This window comes from Lissotriton helveticus, chromosome 6, assembly GCF_964261635.1.
Source record: "Lissotriton helveticus chromosome 6, aLisHel1.1, whole genome shotgun sequence".
In the NCBI taxonomy this organism is placed as follows: Eukaryota; Metazoa; Chordata; class Amphibia; order Caudata; family Salamandridae; genus Lissotriton; species Lissotriton helveticus.
The window spans coordinates 1,151,627,449-1,151,652,558 of record NC_136067.1 but is presented as its reverse complement, the minus strand read 5'-3'; the positions used below and the strand labels follow the sequence as shown (position 1 = coordinate 1,151,652,558).

The 25,110-nt window shown below is 50.4% G+C and overlaps 1 protein-coding gene across 2 annotated transcripts in view; it reads left to right on the top strand.

The window, feature by feature from the left end:
• Positions 1-25,110, top strand: part of LYST (lysosomal trafficking regulator) — a 3,192,287-nt gene that overhangs the window by 2,412,974 nt on the left and 754,203 nt on the right. For both annotated transcript variants that reach the window (XM_078648813.1, XM_078648812.1), the window contains one exon: positions 11,624-11,780. In XM_078648813.1, the coding sequence (XP_078504939.1) occupies positions 11,624-11,780 (157 nt within the window). The remainder of the gene's footprint in view (positions 1-11,623; positions 11,781-25,110) is intronic.

Sequence of the window (25,110 nt, the reverse complement as noted above, 5' to 3'; positions counted from 1 at the left end):
CCTCCTGTTGGGCTGAGGGCCCATTCCACTCAGGCCACGGCGGCTGCTACTGCACTGGGTTGGGGAGTCCCCTTGCAGGACATCTGTCAGGCAGCTACGTGGGCCTCGCTGCACACGTTTGCTAGACACTACTGCCTGGACAGCCAAGTCCGAGAGATGGCTTTTTCGGCCGTTCCATTCTCCAGGACTTTCTGGTGTGATCTTGGTTCGCAGACCCACCACCGGTGTTGGTATTGATGGGGTATCTATTCTAAGGTAAGGAATCTAACACTAACCTGTTTCTTTCAGATGCACAAGTTACTTACCTTCCGTAACGATATATCTGTAGGAAACAGTAGTTAGTGTTAAATTCCTTACCGCCCCACCCATCCTCCCCGTTCTGCGAACAGATATCTAGGGTTAAGGTATCTCCCTTTCAGGGCCCTAGTTGTATGGCAACAGTGTCGGTCTCTGGCATGGCTCTGCGTTCCTGGCGCGAAAAGCTATGTTCAAGAACTGACGTCAGCACGCGAGGGCGGCGTCTAAGTACTCCGAAGACGTCATCCCGGGTATCACGACGCCGACGACGGACGCGGAGCCGCAGACGATGCCTACCGATGCGCTGGGGTACTACTACTTAAAACTTTCCGGACCCAGTCTGATGCCTGGGGATATTCTAAGGTTAGGAATCTAACACTAACTACTGTTTCTTACAGATATATTGTTACCGAAGGTAAGTAACTTGTGCATACGACATTCGCTGGGCAGATCGCTTTCAACGACAGTGACCTTAAGGCGCCACTCCTGGCTTAGGACAATTGGCTTCTCTGCGATGTCCAGGCCAATCTGATGGACATGCCTTTGATGGAACCCGTCTTTTTGGGTAAAATGCAGATTCGGCCCTGGTGAGGTTCAAGGACTCTAGAGCTATGGCCAGATCCTTGGGCCTCTCCTCTACTTCTTGTGACCAGTCTACCTTATGCCCCTTTCATGGCAATGGAAGGGGTTTCCAGCCGCATCAGCGCTTTCCCAGCCACCTTCCTATGGAGAATTCCCAAGCTGTGGGGGGCGTGGTAGATTCTGACCCATGAATGGAGGTCAGAAGTAGATGACCCCCCAGCAGCTGCAGCCTCCAAGCACTCCTAGTCTGAATCTGCAAGACCACACTACTCCAGTTGGTGGGAGAACCCATCATCATCTTTCCCACTGCAGATCCATAACATCGGATAAGTGGGTCTTGCAGATCATTCAAGAAGGCTATTCTCTGCCTTTCCTTTCTCTTCCTCCCATTCTGTCGAATCAGCAACGGCTGACGGAGGATCATCTAACATTGCTCCAGGAGAAAGTTACAGCTCTCCGAGCCAAGGGAGCTGTAGAAAGGGTCCCGGTTTTAGAAGTAGGCAGTGGTTGTTATACCCGCTACTTTCTGATTCCGAAGAATAAAGGGTTGTGGCCCATTTTAGATCTTCAGACCGTCAATCTCTTCCTCAAGAAGGAGAAGTTCAAGATGTGCACGCTTGCTCAGGTCTTGTCTGCTCTAGACCAAGAAGACTGGACGGTAGAGCTGGACCTGCAGAATGCGTATTTTAACATCCCCATCCTGCCGGGCCACAGGCGTTACCTGCGGTTCAAGATAGGCTACGAGCACTTTCAATTTATTGTGCTCGCCTTCGACCTTACCAGTGCCCCTCGGGTGTTCACCAAGGTAATGGCGGTGGTCGCAGCTCATCTGCGCAGGTTAGGGGTGTCAGTCTTCCCCAACCTCGATGACTGGTTGGTGAAAGTGTTGTCTCCCACCTTCAGACTACGGCGGATATCCTGCATTCACTGGGGTTTTATATAAACTTGCCAAAGTCACATCTGACTCCTTATCACATGCTCCCTTTCATCGGATCAGTTCTGGACACAGTGCAGTTTTGGGCCAATCCTCCCGAACAGCGAGTCCAGGATATTCGGGTAATGATTCTGATGTTTCAGCCTCTATCCTAGATGTCAGTGAGACTGACTCTGATGGGCCTCACTGCCTCATGCATTCTGTTGGTAAAGCATGCCAGGTGCAGTATGCAGGCTCTGCAGTGGGACCTGAAGTTCCAGTTGGCACAGCATAGAGGAAATCTCACCGACATGGTCCAGATCTATTAAGGAACTGTGAGAGATCTGCAGTGGTTATTGACGAACCACGATTGGGCAGACCCCTCTCCCTTACCCAATCAGATCTCACAGTCGTGACAGATGCATCACTTCTGGGATGGGGCGGCCATCTGAGAGAGGTGGAGATCAGGGGACACTGGTCTCTGGCGGATTCAGGGCTTCACATAAATTTGCTGAAGCTTTTAGTGATTTCGTCATTGAAAGCATTTCCTCCTCTGTCAAGGAGAAGCTGGTGCAGGTGTTCACAGACAACCCCTCCGCCATGTGGTACTGCAACAATCAGGGCGGGATGGGGCCGTGGACCCTTTGTCGAGAAGCCATGCATCTCTGGACATGGCTAGAACAGCAGGGCATAACCCTGGTGGTTCAACACCTGGTTCTCTGAACGCCAGGGCGGACAAACTCAGCCGTCAATGCCTAACAGATCACAAATGGAGTTTCCAGTCTGATTTGGCACAAGGTCTCTTTCAGCAGTGGGGAGAACCTTGGTTAGATTTGTTCCCCTCCGAAGAGAGAGCCTAGTGTCCGCAATAATGCGCGCTGGAGTTTCCAAGGTGGCTGTCGCCCGGAGATTAGGCCTGCTGTACGCCTTTCCGCCCATACCACGCCTGCCCAGGGTTCTGAAGAAGATCAAGAGCAACCGGGCCCAAGTCATTCTTATGGGTCCGGACTGGGCGAGGAGATGCTGGTATACAGAGCTTCTGAAGATGAGCATCGATCCTCCCATCAGGCTGCCCCGAAAGGAGGATCTTGTGTTGCAGCAACATGGAAGGGTTCTCCACCCGAACCTGTCAACTCAGTGCCTCCATGCATGGAGATTGAGCAGTGGCAGTTGATAGCTTTTGTTCTTCCTCGAGAAGTATGTAACGTTATTTTGGTGGCCCTCCACTAAATCTCACCGACATGGTCCAGATCTATTAAGGAACTGTGAGCGATCTGCAGTGGTTATTGACGAACCACGATTGGGCAGACCCTTCTCCCTTACCCAATCTGATCTCACAGTCGTGACAGATACATCACTTCTGGGATGGGGGGGGGCATCTGAGCGAGGTGGAGATCAGGGGACACTGGTCTCTGGCGGATTCAGGGCTTCACATACATTTGCTGAAACTTTTAGTGATTTTGTCATTGAAAGCATGTCTTCCTCTGTCAAGGAGAAGCTGGTGCAGGTGTTCACAGACAACACCTCCGCCATGTGGTACTGCAACAAGCAGGGCGGGATGGGGCCGTGGACCCTTTGTCGAGAAGCCATGCATCTCGGGACATGGCTGGAACAGCAGGGCATAACCCTGGTGGTTCAACACCTGGTTCTCTGAACGCTAGGGCGGACAAACTCAGCCGTCAATGCCTAGCAGATCACAAATGGCGTTTCCAGTCTGAGTTGGCACATGGTCTCTTTCAGCAGTGGGAAGAACCTTGGTTAGATTTGTTCCCCTCCGAAGAGAGAGTTTAGTGTCCGCAATAATGCGCGCTGGAGTTTCCAAGGTGGCTATCGCTCGGAGATTAGACCTGCTGTACGCCTTTCCGCCCATACCACTCCTGCCCAGGGTTCTGAAGACGATCAAGAGGAACCGGGCCCAAGTCATTCTTATGGCTCTGGACTGGGCGAGGAGATGCTGGTATCCAGAGTTTCTGAACCTGAGCATCGATCCTCCCATCAGGCTGCCCCTTCGGGAGGATCTTCTGTTGCAGCAACATGGAAGGGTTCTCCACCCGAACCTGTCAACTCAGTGCCTCCATGCATGGAGATTAAGTAGCGGCAGTTGATAGCTTTTGTTCTTACTCGAGAAGTACGTAACGTTATTTTGGTGGCCCTCCACTAAAACGTAATACGCTTGCCGTTGGCAGAAATTTGTATTACACTGTACAGGAAGGTCTATAGTCCGTCTTTCTGCTTCTCTTTCCACTGTTCTTTTATTCATACTGACTCTTGCCCAGCAGGGCTCTGCCTTGGGAACTCTCAAGTGTCACCTTTCTGCTATGTCTGCTTTTTTTCGGCTGCCAGACCAACCTTATCTCTTTAAGTCTCCTATTGTACATATGTGTTTCCTCCTATACGCTTTATTATGCCACAGTGAAACCTTAATTTGGTCCTCACCTACTTAATGTGTGCTCCCTTCATGCCTTTACATAACTGTCCCCTCTGACTGTTAACCATCAAAACAGCCTTTTTAGTGGTGATTACCTCTGCCCGGAGGGTATGTGAGTTGCAGGCGTTATCTTGCACGCACCCCTATCTGATGTCTTTTCCAGACAAAATGGTGCTTCGCACCCAGGCTACCTTTTTACCAAAGGTCGTTAACCCATTCCATCTGGGTCAACACATTACATTGCCCACCTTCTTTGCTCTCCCACATCCCTCTATAGAGGAGGAGTGTCTCCACCGACTGGACCCAAAAAGAGCGCTGCTGTTCTACCTTGACTGCACAAAAGACTTCTGGGTGGATGACCAACTCTTTGTGGGGTACTTGGGAGCGAAGACGGTAAGGGCAGTGCAGAAAAGGGCCATCTCTCGCTGGGTCGTTCTCTGCATTAAGATCTGCTATGCCCTGGCAAAGAAGCAGCCCATCAGGGATTAAGGGCCAATTCCACCAGGAGAAAGGCTGTGAGTGCAGCCTTGGCGTGTCCCAGTACTGGATATCTGTCAGGCAGCAACGTGGGCATCTTTGCATAGGTTTGCCAAGCACTACTGACTGGACAGTCAGGTCCGCAGGGACTGGCATTTTGTCCGCTCGGTCCTGCAGGACATTCTAGTTTATGGAATTAGTCCACAGCCCACCTCTGGGGTGGTATGGCTTGGGTATCTAATTCAGAGGTAAGGAATCTGCAGCTAGAAGTCTCTATCAGATGAACAAGTTACTTACCTTCGGTAACGCATTATCTGGTGGAGACTCTAGCTAGCTGCAGATTCCTTACTGCCCCATCCACGCGTTCCCGCTTTGTAGACTAATATTGTAGGGCTAGGATTACTTCCCTTTTCAAGGCCCTCGTTTTGCACACAGCTACGTCAGTTACTATGTGGCTCTGCCCTTCTGGCATGGGAAAAACTAAAAGTACTGACATCCGCGCGCCTGTGTAGCGCCTATATACATTCCACAGTGTCATAACCAACGCCGACGACATAACTAGGAGTCGAATGAAGCCACCCAGTGGTGCGCATATGGGGTATTGCTTAGCAAACATTTCCAGATCCAGCCTGACACCTGGGAAATTCAAAGGTAAGGAATCTGCAGCTAAGTAGAGCCTCTACCAGATAATGTGTTACCGAAGGTAAGTAGCTTGTTCATCTCATAGAAGCTGAAACTGTGACTATCATGCCCACAGAGACCAAATGTGTACCAAACAGCCAAAACTAACCCTTTCATTAGAGATCTAACTACGGCGATGGCTTCCTCTTCAGTAACTCCACAACAGCCAACACCATCCATTTCTATTTTAGGAAGAGAAAGAAGGTATTTAAGGTTTACTGTAAAGTAAAAAATGAGAGAAGTCTGGGAAAGCTTCCCTACTCCTGCACAATTCCATTCACTGGAATTATCCTTTTTGTAAATTCAAAGAAAGCAGCACAAAGCTACCTCTGACTTGAGTAGACTTTTAACAAAATGATATGGAACCCTTTATGAAAATAATGATACCATTCTATCCTGCTTTGAAGAATAGGATATGCCCACACAAATGTCTAAAAACTCTGCCTCACTTAGGCATCAATGGAGACTGAGTAACAATTGCCTCCAAACATTTGGGTGTTCTTTTGAAAGGTTGGCTACAGCAGGTGCATAATTTGTAATATAATAAGTGCCAGGACCCTGACCAGGAAGACACTGTAGCTTACACCACCCATTGTCCCGTCATCACTGCCAATATCTGAAAGAGACTATTAGTTATGTATTCCTCACCTTAGAGTCAACCCTAGGCATCAGACTGGATCCGGAGAATTTTTCTTCAGCAGTATCCCTGCACGTCGATAGGTGGCATTGGTTGACTCAGCATTCGTCCCTGGCGTTGTGATCACCGGAATGACGTTGTGGTATATACTTAGACTCCGCCCCTGCGGGCTGACGTCAGTTCTTTCTTTTTCCACACCAGCCAGTGCAGATCCGGATAGAGCGGTACCTCGAGTCATTTTTTAACTCTCTTTTGTGACTTTGTCAACATCTTTTTGAGTCTTTTGACTCCTGGTGCACATAGGGACGTCCAGTCCTCGAACCGGCTTCAAGGCTTGCGACTCCTGTCGCAAATTGATGTCAGTTACTGACCCTCACCTCGTGTGCCTTTGGTGTTTGGAGCGCAACCACGACCCAAAGTCATGCTCCGACTGCCAGCCCATGAACCCGAAGTCTTTGCGGGAGCAGTCCCGAAAGCTTCTCGAGGCCCGGCAGTCCGCTCCGTGCCTCTCAAGGTCCCGGTCGAGAGGGAGGTCGCGGGGCCAGTCACCGAGCCATCTTTACCACTCATCGTCGAAGCCTTCAGGTAAGTCGAAGCACAGAAAGAAGGCAAAGAAACATCGTCTCTCTTTGCGTTCTTCCCGTCAATTGGCCAATGCAACGCGGGCTGAGGAAGGTAGTCATCCGCTCCACCTACGGAGCCTGTTTGGTCGACCCTGAGCCTCCCTCCCTTCGGGAGCCGGGGCGACCCCTGCCCCACTTCGTGGTTTGTACGAAGCCCTCCACTTGATCTTTGGGTAGCCCGCCTCCCCTAATCTTGATAACTGGTTTTTGAAGGCGGGCTCGCCCCAGGCTGTTGTCTCCCACCTCCAGACTACGGCCAATCTCCTGCATTCGCTGGGGTTCACCATCAATGTGCAGAAGTCACACCTGATTCCCTCTCAGATGCTCGGTTTCATGGGAGCGGTTCTGGCCTATCCTCCCAAGCAGCGAGTCCGGGATATTCGGGCTATGATTCCGATCTTTCTGCCTCTATCCCGTGTTTTGGTCAGATTGACCCTGAGGTTACTGGGCCTCATTGCCTCCTGCATTCTGCTGGTGGACTATGCCAGGTGGCCTATGCGGGCTTTAAGATGGGACCTTAAGTTCCAGTGGGCACAGAATCAGGGGAATCTTTCCAATTGCGTCCAGATCTCAGGGGGCACTGCATACCAACTGCAGTGGTGACTAACGAACCTGGATTGGGTAAACGGCAGATCCCTCTCCCTTACCCTGCCAGAGTTCACAGTGGTGACAGATGCATTACTTCTGGGGTGGGGCGGCCACATTGGAGAGGCAGAGATAGCAGGCCTGTGGCCTCTGGTGGAGTTCGAGGTCCACATCAACCTTCTGGAGCTTTGTGTGATCCATCTTGCGCTGAAGACATTCCTTCCTTCTGTCAAAGGGAGAGTAGTGCAGGTGTTCACCGATAACACTACTGCCATGAGGTAATGCAACAAACAGTGCAGGGTGGGGTTGTGGACCCGATGTCAGGAGGAACTTCGTCTCTGGAAGTGACTGGAACATCAGGGCATGTCCCTGGTGGTTCAACACCTGGCAGGTTCTCTGAACGCCAGGGCGCACCAACTCAGAAACCGGTGCATGATGGATCACGAATGGCGTCTTCACTCGGAGGTGGTGCAAGGTCTCTTTCAGCAGTGGGGAGAGCCTTGGTTAGATCTATTCACCACCAAAGAGAACGCGCAATGTCAGCAGTTCTATGCATTGGAATTTCCAAGGCGGCACTCAATAGACAACGCTTTTTGACCTAAGTGGAGTTGCGGTCTTCTATAGGCCTTGCTGCCTATATAACTTCTGCCCAGAGTGCTGAAGAAGATCAAGCATGACTGGGCCCAAGTCATTCTTGTGGCCCCGGACTATGCACAAGGTGTCTGGTATCCCGAGCTTCTGCACATGGCTATCGATCCGCCGATCTGGCTGCCCCTTCGGGAGGATCTTCTGTCGCAGCAGTAGGGGACGGACCTCCACCCGCACCTGTCCAGCCTCCTCCTCCTTGCGTCCAGATTGAGCGGTGACAGTTAACAGCTTTCGACCTTCCTCCCGAAGTCTGTAATGTTGTCTTGGCAGCCAGGCGTTCCTCCACCAAAACGGTAGACGCCTGTAGATGGAACCAATTTCTGGCATGGTGCGCAGCAAAGGCTGTGGATTCTCTTTCTGCAGAGGTTCTCCACTTCATTCTTTCTTTGGCCCAGCAGGCCTCTGCTTCAGGCACTTTAAAAGGCTATCTTTCGGCCATTTTGGCTTTTCTTTGGCTTCCTGACCAGCCTTCTCTTTTCAAGTCTCCTATTGTAAATCGCTTCCTTAAGAACTTTACTCACTTGTATCCTCCAATTCCTTTTGTAGTGTCCCAGTGGGACTTGAACCTGGTTCTGACCTACCTTATGTGCTTCCCTTTCGAGCTGCTGCATAACTGTCCTCAGACCTTTGACTCTTAAAACTGCCGTTTTGGTTGCTATCACCTCTGCTCACAGGGTGAGTGACCTTCAGGCTTTCTTCCAAACCTCCTTTCCTGGCTGTTCCTGCAGACAAAGTGGTCCTTTGCATTGGGCCTTCTTTCCTTCCCAAAGTTGTTAACCCTTTCCATATAGGACAGACCATAACTTTGCCCACCTTCTTCCCGCCCCAGCGTCCTTCTACAGAGGAGAGGCTCCACTGTCTGGATCCAAAACATGCTCTATCTTTCTATCTCTCGATGGGTCGTTCTTTGCATTAAAATCTGTTATTCCTTGGCGAAGAAGGAACCTCCAGTGGGGCTACGCGCCCATTCCACCAGGGTGACTGCAGCTACTACTGCTTTGGGACATGGAGTCCCTCTTCATGACATCTGCCACGCAGGGACATGGGCTTAATTGCACACGTTCACCAGACATTACTGTCTGGACAGCCAAGTCAGGAGAGACGGCTTCTTTGGCCGTTCAGTTCTCCAGTACTTTCTGGTCTGAACTTGGTTCGCAGACCCATCTCCGGGGTTTGTATTGCTGGGGTATCTATTATAAGGTGAGGAATCCATAACTAATAGTCTCTTTCAGGCGAACAAGTTACTTACCTTCAATAACGATATATCTGTAAGAGACATATATTAGTTATGGATTCCTCACCACCCCACCCATCCTCCCTGATCTGCGAACTGACTTCTAGGGTGAGAGACTCCCTTTCAGGGCCCTAGATTTGGTGCACCGGTGTTCAGTGTCTTGCATGGCTCTGCACAGGGGTGGCGTCTAAGTAGATACCGCAATGTAATTCCGGCGATCACGACGCCAACAACGAACGCCGAGTCCCCCGACGCCACCTACTGACGCTCAGGGGTACTGCTGAAGAAAATTTCTCCGGATCCAGTCTGACGCCTGGGGGTAATTTTAAGGTGAGGAATTCATAACAAATATATGTCTCTTACACATATATCGTTACCAAAGGTAAGTAACTTGTTCGACCATACCAAAACAACTACTAACCATCTCTCTCGCCCACAAGTGCAACAGTGCAGATTGTTCTAGGTTCCCCAAATCCAAAGGAACTGCTGGGGAGGCAGGTATTAGTATTTTTTTAATGTATATTGTATTCATAAACAAACTTTGTTCTGTTCATCTCTAAATTAAATAAGCGGCACCACCATGTGGCAGAATGTCATATAAGTGTGGTGATGACAATTAAGTGCCATTGCCAAGCACGGGAAACAAATTAAGTGACGGTGCCGAGCACCGGAAACCAGCGGCTCAAATTAAGCACTGACCTCAGGTATGTTGTAGAACTATTAACATGAAGATGAAGTTGGTACACCATGGTGATAATGTAACACAGAGCAAACCCAAATCACAAACACCATAGAGGAAATGTAAACTGGTAGTGCAGGAATTAGGGCAGCAAGGTTGATTGGGGAAATTGAGGAGGACTCACATAAGAGCAGTTTTTCTGTAGGTGAGCCAGATACATCAAGGAGTATTACAAGCCAAAATGGAGAAGGGCAAAGAGGAGCCCCACAGCATCCAACCCATTGACCATCTACTGGATGTCAAGGGCGTGTATTGTAAAACATACAGTGACACTGTTTTCAAGAAAAGAAAGAAAATACAGTTTGTTTATTTTTTAAACATAAATAACACCTCTATTCTGGAATAATATGTTCAAAATATATATGTTCTTCATCCTAAGATTAATATGTGAATAAACATAAACACTCAATACACTCAAAACACTTTGTTTGGTATTTATTAAGAAGTGTGTCTGTGATATGTACCATAAAAGTAGTTGTGACATGATTCCTTTGCATAACATCCCTCTGCAGCTCTTGTAGCATCAGGGCCTGGAGGTGGCAAGTAAGGGGGATTTCCTACATCATCCTCATCAGAATCATCACTTGCAGGGTCAGTTGGTGGCCTCTTATGTATGAGTAGTATGCAGCATAGCACAGGTAGATATTATTTTCATAATCTTAGGCACCCCTACTTGTGTGCAGACATTGGATTCTGGCTTTTGCCTGTGAGCAGCACTGTGTTTTCTTTGTTTTCAGGTTTGGGGTGATGTCAATGTCTATTGTTTTAATGCATATGAAGTCACCTGAAATTAACAAAATTACTTAAGAAATTATGAAATATCTAAATGTGCCTTCCAAGGTTAATTTAAAACAAAAAAACAACAATTACCTAATTACCATCTGCCTCCAAGCTTTCCTCTTGCTAGCCACTCGTATACTCCGCATTATGCAAAGATGTAGGAGTCATGAGTGCTCCCAGGGTATCAAGCCACTAACTCTGTTGTCAGACATGTGGCATTACGGTGTACTTGGATATTTAAAGAATGTTGGCTGTTTGTATGGTAATGCACGTACTCTGTTTCAGAGGGTGGACAAATTAGAGCATGTGTATCGCCTACACATCCAGTCACTTGTAGTAAATGCACTATTGCAGAGTTGGATTTTTGTAGCTTTCAACTCCGCAAGGGTACAAGGAAATGGAATGTGTGAGTATATTCTAGCCAACATTGCCTCATGACATTTTTATAAACCCTGCTTATGGCAGTCTGTGATATCCCTCCTGCACCTCCTTATCTTTTTGTTCAAGTAGAGTCAACCTGTCTGAAATCCTTTCTCTTCTCCTCCTCCTCTGTTAAACTCCACAAATACCCCCACCTTCTACTTTACAACACAGAGTGCAGCCATTGTGAAAGATTGCAATACCAATACCAATCCAATCCAATCCATTTTGGGCTCCCTTTTATACTTTGCACCATGTTACCACCTGCTTTCACTTGATGGTATTTTGCATATGCAAACTGCTGTGTTTTAAATGAATTTCCCATTAGAATGCTTTGTGCATCAAAATAGTGATTTGCCAAAATAAGGAATTGCTCGATATTTTTAAGAAATCTACTATTAGCAAATCTTTATAAACATTTTATTGGTTGCTAAACAGTTTGTGACTGGTCAGCAACTCGCTACTTTTTTGTACATTAGGTACTGGATTCTAGATTGTTCATTACATGCAGGTCTTGTGGCACTTTGCATTGTTAATCACATTGTTTTTTTCCCATTTACACTTCTGTTAATGTTCCAGTATTTAGAAGAGGAATACCTTAAAGGAGCTAAAGATGATGAACCAATGCCCCCGGTTCAGCCCTATCATTACGGATCACATTACTCAAACAGTGGAACAGTTCTGCATTTCTTGGTTAGATTGCCTCCTTTTACAAAAATGTTCTTAGTATACCAAGGTAAGAACTTTATATGGTCATCCAAAATGTGTATCAACCAGTTAACTTGTATTTTATTTTACACAATTAGCATTTACTTACTCTTAATTGCTTTGACTCTCAAAGACTGAAGAGACCAATTGTTTTGCTTCATCTATGAGGGGGTGGTGGCAATAACAGTTTGTTGTAGCAAACTGCAATGAGGTATTGATTGTCCACAACCCAGCTTAATTTCACCATATTGACAGCAAAGATAAACAGCTAAGTCTTTTTTATAATCTTTACTTTGTTACTCCAATGTCGTAAGTTATACTATTCAAGGCTCCGTTCTGCATTATTTCCCAGTTTACAAAGTCTCCTCCTGATGGGTGCACGTTCCTCTGACTCTGTCACAAAAGGACCCTGTGATCGGAAGTCTCTAACTCTGAAGCAAGAACTGTGGGATGAACTGTCCTCTCCAGAACAAAATTCAGATGATTCTGTCCTCAAGTAGTTTTCCTCTTTCATCTCTAATAGATCGCAAATTCTAGCGCTGCCCCAGTTCTCCTCTGTTCTCCGCGTGCTGAATTATGGTGTCCCTCAAAGGGGCCAATATGTCACCCACTCTATTCAATATGTGTATGCTTTAGTTGGCAAATCTTCATTTGCATGGTGTACAATTCTGTTTGTGGCTCCGGCTGTGGACTCTACGGCGCTGGGTCGTCAATTCCTCTTCAGACGCCTCTTCGTCACCAGAGGTTCGGCGTTGATTCTGTCATCCTCCCCGGAGATGGGTCGCCGAGTTGTGGCTTTTTCCCCGGAGTCGTCTAAGGACGGTTCGTCGCCAAGGCCGCAGTCTTCGCTGGAGGCGCCTCAGGTTCCTCATTCTTCGGTCCCCCTTCCCCCTTTCCGGACTTGGCCGGTCCTTCCTCTTGTTCTCCGGTTGGCCTGGGGGACGGCCGCCTTAGTCTGCAGCCGTCGCCCACAGAGGAGCTGCTTTCCCCACCGCGGGGCCCTACGGAGGCAGGTGCAGCCTTCACTTGCGCTGTCTCCATGGCTGCAGGGACCCTGCGCATGGGAGATCCAGTGGCCCACTTCCCCACGGATCATCTTCTGGAGGTCCTCCATCAGGGCTCTGGTGGTCGGGAGCTGCTTTTGCCCTTCGAGGCTTTGCTCCACACTTCCCTCCTGGGGACTTGGGGTCGACCTGCCACGGGGGACCCGGTGCCGCAGCACCTTCTGCACTGCCACCGTCCTGCGCCTCATGATCATGTCTGTGTCTCTTCACCCCTCGACCAGGGGCACTCTTTTGCAGACTGCTTTTCCCTCCCTGTCATTGGTGTTACCCCCCCCTCCACCCCCCGTCAGCAGCAGGAGGTCAGACTTGTATCTGTGGCAGCAGCATCCATTTTGTGACGCTGGGGCTCTGGTTAACTTTAACCGGGATAGTCAGCAACAACATGTCTTCTCCCTCTAGAAGGGTGGAATGCTACCCCGTCGCCAGAATTGGTGAGGGGGTAGTATTCCAAAGCGTATGACACCTTACACTACATGTTTGGATAAAGCCAAACCAAAGTTAGCATTCAACCGCGAGGATTATAATGCACTTAAGAGTATATGGTATGGCAATATCTTAGAACAGCTATAAGGACATGGTTCCAAAAGCTGCAGACAGGCTCAGCTCATGCTAGAGCACCATCTCACACATAACCAAGCACTCTGCCTCCAGGATTGTTAATGCCTGCCATAGGAGTGACTTATAGGTTACTGTGTGTCTATATTTAAGGGTAGATATAGGAATACTATACCTAAGCAAGGGGTGATTACACAACCTTTCCCCAGCTGAGTGATCAGCCAGTTGTGTCAGTTTGAGTGGCCAGCCAGGGGTGGCATAATACATGCTGCAACCCCTGGTAGGCCTTGGTTACACCTATTCCCTGAGTACCTAGGGTACACTTCTACAGTGGCTGATAAGGTGAGCCAATTCCCAATTGTGGATGTACCTAGAGTACATGGTGTGAATTTAGAGACAGTGCATCTGGGCTGTGGGTCTGATTAGAAGGCCCACAGCCACGTCTAAGTCGAAAACCAGTAAAGCAAAAAGTGGGGGTGACCATAGGAAGCAGACCCTACTCTCCTACACAACTCCCCCCCAAATTTAGGGAAATTAAACTAACCTTGACCAGTTGAGTCTTCATGTTCTAAGTGGAAATATCTGGAGAGTCCATCTGCATTGGCATGGTCAGCCCCAGGTCTATGTTCCACTGTAAAGTCCATCCCCTGTAGGGAAATGGACCACCTAAGAAGTTTGGGATTTTCACCCTTCATCTGATTTAACCATAGGAGGGGCTTGTGGTCTGTCTGAATCTTGAAGTGAGTGCCAAACAAGTATGTCCTCAGCTTCTTCAGGGCCCAAACCACAGCAAAGGCCTCCCTCTCTATAGCTGACCAACGTTTCTCCCCAGGGGTCAGCCTTCTGCTTATGAAAGCAATGGGCTGGTCTTGACCATCTATATTCAGTTGTGAAAGTACAGCTCCCACACCCAACTCAGAAGCATCTGTTTGGACTATGAACTCTTTGAAGTAATCTGGACTTTTCAGAATAGGTGCAGTACACATGGCCTGCTTCAGGTCATCAAATGCCTTTTGACAGCTAACTGTCCACTGAACTTTCTTTGGCATCTTTTTGGAAGTGAGGTCATTCAGAGGAGTCACAATGGACCCATAGTTTTTCACAAACTTCCTGTAGTACCCAGACAGGCCCAAGAAAGCTCTGACCTGTGTCTGGGTGATTGGAGGAGTCCAGTCTCTGATGGTCTGGATCTTGCTCTCCAGTGGTTGAACCTGACCCCCACCTACCAGGTGGCCCAGGTACACAACCTTGCTCTGCCCTATCTGGCACTTTGTAGCCTTGATAGTGAGGCCTGCCTTTTGCAGAGCCTCTAAAACATTCCTCAGGTGGACCAGGTGATCCTCCCAGGTGGAGCTAAAGACAGCAATATCATCAAGATAAGCTGCACAATAGTCATCCAGTCGTGTGAGAACTTGATTCACCAACCTTTGGAAAGTGGCAGGTGCATTCTTCAAACCAAAGGGCATTACCACAAATTGATAATGTCCTCCTCGGGTCGAAAATGCTGTCTTGGCTTTTGCATCCTCAGCTAACCTGATTTGCCAGTAGCCTGCTGTCAGGTCAAATGTGCTCAAGAACTTGGCAGAAGCCAATCTATCAATGAGCTCATCTGCCCTGGGGATGGGGTGGGCATCTGTCCTAGTGACAGCATTGAGACCTCTGTAGTCCACACAAAACCTCATCTCTCACTTACCATCTTGGGTGTGAGGTTTTGGCACCAGGACTACTGGACTGGCCCAAGAGCTCTCTAAGGGCTCAATAACTCCCAGCTCCAACATCTTTTGGACCTCTGTCCTAATGCAGTCCCTGACATGGTCAGGTTGCCTGTAGATTTTACTCTTGACAGGCAGACAGTCACCAGTGTCCACCTCATGGGTGCACCAGCTTGTCTGACTTGGGGTCAGGTAAAACAGATGTCTGAAGGACTGAAGAACGTGTCTGCAGTCCTGTGTCTGATGTTCAGAGAGGCTGTCAACAAAGACAACACCATCTACTGACCCATCATCAGGGTTCTGAGTAAGCAGGTCTGGGAGAGGGTCACTCTCTTCCTCCTGCCCCTCATCTGTAGCCGTGAGCAAGCCCATGTCTGCCCTGTTGACAAATGCTTTTAGTCTGTTGACATGAAGCACCCTGTGGGGGCTTCTGGGAGTCCCAAGGTCCACCAAGTAGGTGACATCTCCCTTCTGTTCAACTATTGTATGGGGTCCAGACCATTTGTCCTGGAGTGCTCCAACACCCATACTTTCTGTCCTGGCTGGTACACAGTCAGCACAGCCCTTTGGTCATGCCAAGCTTTCTGAAGTTCTTGGCTGGCCTCAAGGTTTTTGGAAGCCTTCTCCATATACTCAGCCATCCTGGAGCGGAGACCAAGTACGTAGTCCACCATGTCAAGTTTAGGCTTTTTGTGAGGTAACTCCCATCCTTCCTTCACAAGACATAGGGGTCCCCTTACAGGATGCCCAAACAAAAGCTCAAAAGGGCTGTAGCCAACCCCCTTTTGTGGGACCTCTCTGTAAGCAAACAGAAGGCAGGGTAAAAGGATGTCCCATCTTCGCCTCAGCTTTTCAGCTAACCCTTTTATCATCCCTTTGAGGGTCTTGTTGAATCTTTCCACAAGCCCATTGCACTGTGGGTGATAGGGGGTGGTGAACTTATAGTTGACACCACACTCCTTCCACATTGCAGATAGATATCCTGACATGAGGTTTGCACCTCTGTCAGAGACAACCTCCTTTGGAAAGCCCACTCTGGAGAAAACTCCAAGTAGGGCTCTTGCCACAACAGGAGCTGTCGTGGTCCTCAGGGGAATAGCTTCTGGATACCTGGTGGCATGATCCACTACCACCAGTATAAACATGTGCCCAGATGCTGTTTGGGGGTCCATTGGTCCTACAATGTCTATCCCCACTCTCTCAAAGGGTACCCCCACCACAGGTAGTGGTATGAGGGGGGCCTTTGTTGTGCCACCTGATTTGCCACTGGCTTGGCAGGTAACACAGGAGCGACAAAACTCCTTGGTATCTTCTGACGTATGGGGCCAGTGAAAGTGAGGGACAAGCCTGTCCCAAGTCTTGTTCTGGCCCAGGTGTCCTGCTAAGGGAATATCATGGGGCAAGGTAAGAAGGAAGCTCCTAAATTGCAGAGGAATAACCAACCTCCTGGAAGCACCAGGCTTGGGGTCTCTAGCCTCTGAATAAAGGAGCCCATCATCCCAATACACTTCATGGGTACCTTGAGCATTCCCAGCAGCCTCAGCAGCAGCCTGCTGTCTGAGGGGTTCAATAGAGGAACAATCTAATTGAGCCTGCCTCAGATCTGCCCTTGAGGGTCCCCCTGTCCCAAGAAACTCAACCTGATCAGGTTCAAGTTCTTCCAGGACAGTTCCCTCTTGGATCTCAGAATCATCCTCCTGGGAGGGCTGATCCTCAACCTGAGGCTGGGGGGAAGGCACTGCCGTAACCCTCTTGCTCTTTCTCTTGGGTAGTGTCTGGTCTATTGTTTCAAGATCCAGCACTTGTTCAGGTAAGCACTTTTTGGCCTGTGACCTAGTCACAGCAAGGACATGTGCTGATATTCCCAGCATTTCAGCATGGGTCCTATACTCCACCTCAGACCAAACTGAGGTTTCAAGATCATTACCTAACAGACACTCTACTGGAAGGTCTGAACTCACAACAACTCTTTTGAGGCCAGTTACCCCTCCCCAGAAGTTAACAACTGCCATACTATGGGAGGTAGTGGCATTGCTAGCATTGGTCACTAGGTAGGTTTCACCTAGTATGATCTGGTCAGGGTTCACAAAGTTATGTGTCACCATGGTGACACTGGCATGTGTGTCCCTGTAGGCCTGAGCCATCTTGTCATTAATAAAAGGTGAGTACTGGGACTTAAAGTAGAGGACATTGCTATGTCCCCATCACAGACAAGAACAGCCTGAGATGGTACTCTGACTAGGCCAGAGTCCACCTCAGTTCCCAGGGTCAACCCTACTACACCCTTTTGCTGGGAACCACCACTAACAGCTGGACTAGGGGGAACAGTTGCCTTAGGGGCAATGGTGGTTGGTGCACTCGCTAAACCAGTGAGAGACTGATTTACAGTATCCACACCAGGGCTTCTTTGGACATTCTTGTTTCTGTTTGTTCTTTTTGGAGCCACCTTCCCCCTGTGCCTTTTGGGGGCCTGGTGAAGACTTCTGGTCTTTTTGTTTCTGCTCATTACCCTTCTGGTCTGCCTTTTTCTGATCACCCCCTTGGTTCTGGTTTCTCTGCTTGATCCTGGTTCTGACCCATTTGTCAGCCTTCTTTCCCAATTCTTGGGGAGAGGTCAGATCAGAGTCAATCAGGTACTGATGCAATAGCTGGTTTTGACAGTTGCTAAGGATTTGCTCTCTCATGATCAAATCATACAATCCTGTATAGTCCCTAACTTGACTTCCCAATAACCAGCCTTCCAGAGCCTTAGTGGCACAATCAACAAAATCAGTCCAGTCCTGAGTCTGTGTCTTCTGGGTATCTCTGAACATCAACCTATACTGTTCAGTGGTTAGGCCAAACCCATCAATCAGAGCACTCTTTAGGACAAAGTAGTTGTTAGCATCCCCATCACTAACTGTGAGGAGCTTATCTCTACCTTTTTCAGAAAAGGAGAGCCATAAGATTGCTGCCCACTGACTTTGGGGTACCTGCTGCACTTTGCAGGCCCTCTCCAAAGCAGTAATCCACTTGTGGATGTCATCCCTTTCTTTATAGGGGGGCAAAATCTTCCTTATGTGTCTATTTTCATAGGACCTATCTTTATCCTTAGGGATATTGCTGCCACCAGTGGGTTCTAACCCACTCTCTCTATGCTCTCTAGCACGAGCAAGCTTCTCTTTGGCCAGGGCAACCTCAAGTTCCTGTCTTTCAATCCTAAGACCAGCCTCTCTCATCTTTGCCTCATGTTCCCTTCTCTGAGGGGAAGTCATCCCTCTCTGAGGAAGGCCATGAGAGCTATTTGAAGCATGAGATCTGATAGAGTCCCTGGAGTGGGATCTCCCTCTTCTCTGCCCCTGGTTAGGCCCACTTGGGGGTCTGTATGAGGGCTGCCCATACTGACTCCCATGTATGCTTAAGTTAGCCTGGCTAAGTCTTCTGACTGGGACCTGGCTGTTTGTCTCAGGATCAGAAGCATCTTCCTCTACTTCTTCTACCTCATCTGGTACTATCGTATCCGTGGTATCCTCTGTGGAGGGCAGGACTTCATCTGAGCTACCTGAAAAACCTGAGTCAGGTGTCTTTTGAGCATCATACTCTTCTAAGAGCTCAACTAAGAACTTTAGGGTAGGGTTTGAACCCTGTTTTAGCCTTCTAGAAGTACACAGTTGTCTCAATTCTTGGAAGGCTAAGGCTTCATATCTTGAGGCAGTCCCCAAGAGATCTACCTCTGCAGGAAGACAACCACTGGGGTTCGCTGTCTGAGACATGGTTTCTAGTGAGGTGTGGTGTGGCACCTACCTACACTATGTGTTTTCCTACAGAACCTATCTAGGAGTTGTAGTCCGGGTGTGCTAGGCCCAGGCTCTACAACATCTAAGTTCAGTAGAACTTAAGTATACTAAGACTTGTTTTTATATGTACCTACAGGTACCTACGTGATCTTTCAAATGATATCTCAAGATTACAAGTGGTAAAACAACAGCAAGCTTTAATCCCACCACTGCCACCAATGTGAGAAGTTGGCCTGGTATATGATGTTCACTATACTAGTGAACACCTTGCACCAGTCCAAACAACCCTTATGGTGATGGTTGTAAGTCACCCTTATAGACCAGCTATCCTAGTGGTAGCGTGGACAGAACAGTCTTAGGCTAAAAGACTCTTGAGGGCGTGTAAAGCCAGCTGTTTTACCATATGCAACCCCTTGAATATCAAATTAAAGGACACCACACAGGATATATATAAAATATATATGTATTTATTCACTAACACACTCCTCTGAACTCTTTATGAGGTCAGAGGCAAAAGCACATAACAAGTTACACTTAGAAATACTTTAAATAGCACAATTTACAGTTAGGCCCTAGGGGCGCGTAAAACCATATACTAAGTAAGTGGTATAGGGACCACGACTTGGGAAAGGAGAAGGCCTAGGGCCTAGAGAATCGCTGGGGCTGCACTATCTGACCCTTAGGTTAAGAGTAGGAGGCCCACAGGCGGCGCGTGCAGTGTATCTACACACACACGGGAGTCAATGTTAAGTCAATGGGAACTTAGAAGGTAAGTAAATGAAGATTTAAGACACTTCCGGTCTAGCTAGGAGGAAACAACTAGTAAATCTGGACACTTGGATAGTCAATCCCTACTGGAGCACCGAAGTACTCGCGTTACCTCACCTGACCCAGGACACCCCCACACCGCACGGCCCACCAGTAGGCGCATCTCTCCCCCAGCGCCACAGGTTCATCCCTGACCTCGGTGCACCCTCGCTGCTGCTCGCTCTTTTCGCCCGTTTTTACCGTTTCTTGCCCCTCTGTGCCCAGTTTTCAGTGTTCTGTATTTATTTACTGTTTATTTACTGTTTAGTGCTTTCTTTCTGTAAAGTAGTTTTTTTTGCGCTTTGTATTTTGTCACTGTTCCCCTGGTGTGACCCCCCCTCCGCTCCCCGCTTCCCACCGCTGCTCCCACGCGGCCCGCCCCTTTTCTTTTCTGTTAACCCCATTGGCCCCCCACTCCCGCCTCCCAGCTGCTCCTCCCTCCCACTTGGCCTTAAATGGAACCCGTGCGGCGTAGGCGAGTGTGACCTGACCCAGGACACCCCCACGCTGCACGGCCCACCAGCTGTAGGCGCCTCTCTCCCCCAGCGCCACAGGTCCATCCCTGACCTCGGTGCCCCCTTGCTGCTGCTCGCTCTTTTCGCCCGTTTTTACCGTTTCTTGCCCCTCTGTGCCCAGTTTTCAGTGTTCTGTATTTATTTACTGTTTAGTGCTTTCTTTCTGTAAAGGAGGTTTTATTGCGCTTGGTGTTTTGTCACTGTTCCCCTGGTGTGACCCCCCCCTCCGCTCCCCGCCGCTGCTCCCTCGCGGCCCCGCCCCTTTTCTTTTCAGTTAACCCCATTGGCCCCCCGCTCCCGCCTCCCAGCTGCTCCTCCCTCCCACTTCGCCTTAAATGGATCCCGCGCGTACGCGCGCCGATTGTACGACGAAGGCGCGCCAAAGGCAAGCCCATCAACGCCCGTCTGCGCCTGGACCGCGCCCAGCGCCAGGACCCCTGGCCCCCAACGATGCCAGCCCACACGACGGACCTACGACGCCGCCACCCTCAACGCACTCAAACCCGTCCGGAACCCCGCCTGCTACCGAGCCACCCCGAAACGCACCCACGGACCCTTCAGCTGCCAAGCCTGCAAATTCACCTGCCTCCGGACCTGCACCGCACCCAAAAGACCAGGCACCAGCAACAACCACCTCAAGTGCATCCTGCTCAACACCCGCTCCGTCCACAGAAACGCCGTCGATCTCTGGAACCTGCTCGACACATCACCCCCAGACATCGCCATCCTCACGGAAACCTGGATGAACGCCTCCTCAGCGCCCTACATCGCCATAGCCATCCCGGACGGATACAAGGTCACCCGGAGGGACCGCGTCAACCAGACCGGAGGAGGCATCGCCATCGTCCACAGGAACACCATCCGCATCACGACCAACTCCGACGACACCTTCACCGCCGCCGAGCACCTCCACTTCCAGATACACAACGACCCCAAGACCACCCTCAGAGGCACCCTCATCTACAGACCCCCGGGACCACGCACCCAATTCAGCGAAGACATCGCAGACTTCATCAGCCCGCACGCCCTCACCTCCGCTGACTACATCCTCCTAGGGGACCTCAACTTCCACCTGGAGAAAAACAAAGCCACCAACACCACCACCCTGCTGGACAACCTCGCCAACCTCGGACTCAAGCAACTGGTGAACACCCCCACCCACTACGCCGGCCACACGCTTGACCCCGTCTTCTCCTCCAGCAAGCACATCTTCTTCAGCCACTCCACCGGACTTCATTGGACGGATCACAGCTGCGTCCACTTCAGCTTCAGAAGAACCACGACCCACCACCACCCGCAACAGGTTCCTCGCAGGAGCTGGAGCAAGATCACTGCCGACCAGCTCACCACTTCCCTCAGCCTGAACCCTCGCGCCAGTGCAACGGACCCCAACGAGGCAGCCCGCACCTTCACACAGTGGCTCACCAACTGCGCCGACGACCTCGCACCACTGAAGAACCCTCCCAGCAGACCCGGCAGCAAGAAAGCCTCCTGGTTCACCGACGAACTCAAAACATCCAAGAAAAACTGCCGCACCCTTGAAAAAGCCTGGCGCCACGACCAGACCACAGAAAACATGACTGCCCTCAAGAACGCCACCCGCAAACACCACCAGCTGATCCGCACCACCAAAAGGACAACATTCAAAGAACGACTGGACAACAACACCCACAACAGCAAGGAACTCTTCAGCATCGTCAAAGAGTTCTCCAACCCCAACGCCGGAAACAACGACATCACACCCTCTCAAGACCTCTGCGACTCACTCGCCACCTTCTTCCACCGCAAGATCGCCGACATACACAACAGCTTCGGCGCACAGACCACGCACCCAACCACGGAAGCAACGCCCCCCACCACCACCCTCTGCAACTGGACCCCGGTCAGCACCGAAGACACCACCCGCACGATGAACACCATCCACTCCGGATCACCAACCGACCCCTGCCCCCACCACGTCTTCAACAAGGCCGACTCCATCATCGCACCCCAACTCCAGGACATCATCAACATCTCCTTCAACACCGCCACCTTCCCAGAGAGCTGGAAGTACGGCGAGCTCAGCGCCCTCCTGAAGAAACCAACAGCGGACCCCACCGACCTCAAGAACTTCCGCCCCATCTCGCTGCTCCCTTTTCCTGCCAAAGTCATCGAGAAGACTGTAAACAGACAGCTCGCCACCTTCCTCGAGACAAACGGATCCCTCGACCACTCGCAGTCCGGCTTCCGAGCCAACCACAGCACCGAGACCGCCCTCATCGCAGACACCGATGACATCAGATCCCTGCTCGACAACGGGGAAACTGCGGCCCTCATCCTCCTGGACCTATCTGCGGCGTTCGAAACTGTCTGCCACCACACCCTAGTACAGCGCCTCAGCAACATCGGAATCCAAGGGAGGGCTCTGGAGTGGATCATCTTGTTCCTCGCCGGAAGAACCCAGAGAGTCCGCCTCCCCCCATTCAGATCCGAGGCCACCGAAGTCATCTGCGGCGTGCCACAAGGATCCTCACTCAGCCCCACCCTCTTCAACGTCTACATGAGCCCCCTCGCAGCCATCGCACGCCAACACAACCTCAACATCATCTCCTACGCCAACGACACCCAGCTGATCCTCTCCCTCACCAACGACCCCGCCACCGCCAGAGCCAGCCTACACGAAGGGATGAAAGACGTCGCCGAGTGGATGAAGAACAGCCGCCTGAAACTGAACTCAGACAAGACTGAAGTCCTCATCCTGGGATCATCGCCCTCCGCCTGGGACGACTCCTAGTGGCCCCCTGCCCTGGGCACCACCCCCAAGCCAACGGACCATGCACAAAACCTGGGTTTCATCCTGGACTCCTACCTCTCGATGACCAGACAAGTCAACGCCGTATCGTCATCGTGCTTCAACACCCTACACATGCTCCGTGAGATCTTCCGATGGATCCCCACCGAAACCAGGAAGACAGTCACCCAGGCACTCTTCACCAGCCGACTGGACTACGGGAACACCCTCTACTCGGGAACCACTGCCAAACTACAGAAAAGACTCCAGCGCATACAGAACGCCTCCGCACGACTACTCCTGCACATCCCTCTCCACAGCCACATCTCGACCCACCTGAGAGACCTGCACTGGCTCCCCGTCAACAAGAGGATCACGTTCAGACTCCTCACCCACGCACACAAGGCTCTCCACGACATGGGCCCGAAGTACCTCAACAGCCGCCTCACTTTCTACACACCCACCCGCCAGCTACGATCGGCCAGCCTCGCCCTCGCCGCCATACCACGCATTCGCAGAGCCACCGCTGGAGGAAGATCCTTCTCCTACCTGGCGGCCAAGACATGGAACTCCCTCCCCATCCACCTACGGCTGACCCAGGACCACCTCTCCTTCAGGAAACAACTCAAGACCTGGCTTTTCGAGCAGTAACTGACCCCTCCCCCCAGCGCCTTGAGACCCTACTGGGTGAGTAGCGCGCTATACAAATACTGATTGATTAATTGATTGATTGATTGACCCACGGGCTGCGGGTGCATAGGTGTCAAAGTGTGTCGGGTTTTCTCGTTGATTCCTATGGAGCCTTGGAAGAAGATGCTGCAGGCGACCAGAAGTAAGATGTCCGGGTGGATCCAAGGGTGGATCTAGGATGAAGAGGACCTGAAAGCAGAGGGGACAGAGTCTAGGTCACTAGCCAGTGACCGGGTGGAACCAGACGTCGTCGAGGAGCAATCCGGTGCAGATGTGAAGCTTGTCGTTGCAGCCACGCGGACCAGGAGGCGTCGAGGACGAATAGGTGCTGGAGAGGAGCTGTCCGACGAAGGTACTCGCAGATGGAGGGGTCGACTTCAAGATTGGAGCCAACAAGCCTAAGCAAAGGCAACCCACGCAGGATACACAAAAGGCTTCTGGTGCAGACCAGGAGGGTCTGAGGTACTTCACCTTTTCAGGGAAGCGAGGGCCAGTCTGGAGCAACCAGACCAGCGATGGATTTTCACAAGGATCGTCGTCAGAGGGCTACTAGCCAACGGGCCAGCAACCGGACAACGCGTCGAGCAGAACACAAGCAGATCTTGTGGAACCATGTCCTTATAGCTGTTCTATGATATAGCCATACCATATACTCTTAAGTGCATTATTATCCTCGGGGTTAAATGCTAACTTTGATTTGGCTTTATCAAAACATGTTGTGTAAGGTGTCAAACACTTTGGAATACTACCCTCCCGCTAATTCTGGCGGCGGGGGTAGCATTCCACCCTTCTAGAGGGAAAAGACATGTATGTTACTGCTTTACCCGGTTAAAGTTAAACAGAGCCTCAGCATCGCAAAATGGATGCTGCTGCAACAGACACAAGTCTGACCTCCTGCAGTTGGGGGAAACTCCAGCAAGGGAGGCCTGGACAATATGTTTCCTGTCGAGGAAGGTGCTAGCACCTCCCCAGACAGCCTGTAGTGTATTTGGGCAGGGTGGGTTGAATGGAAAGATGCTTTTCCAGACACTGCCTGGGGCACACATGTTGCTCCCTACATAGCCCGGTTCAAACCAGTTGCTGGGGCACTCCAGCACCAGCTCTGGCGCGAAACTGGACAAAGGGAAACGGGTGTAACCACCCCCTTCCCCAGGTCCACCCATAGGAGGGACCTAGCAGGTAATCCAGCCCCTTAGTTTAGTATAGAGATAGGAGCTGTGTCTAGAGACATTAGATTATCCTGGAACGCAACTATGAAACGGAACTCTTGGACTTTGACATTCTATTTCGACTAGAAGACTGAAGACATCTCCCTTGTGGTCAAGGAGTGACCACCCTGTTCAAACAGGCACCACCAGTAACTTGCCGGTTTGCTTTGTCGACGCTCCCGACGGAACCCAAAGACTAAGCTACTCAGGACTGTACTTCCATACTTCTTGGACTCCGACCCACATCCACAGCAAAGCTGA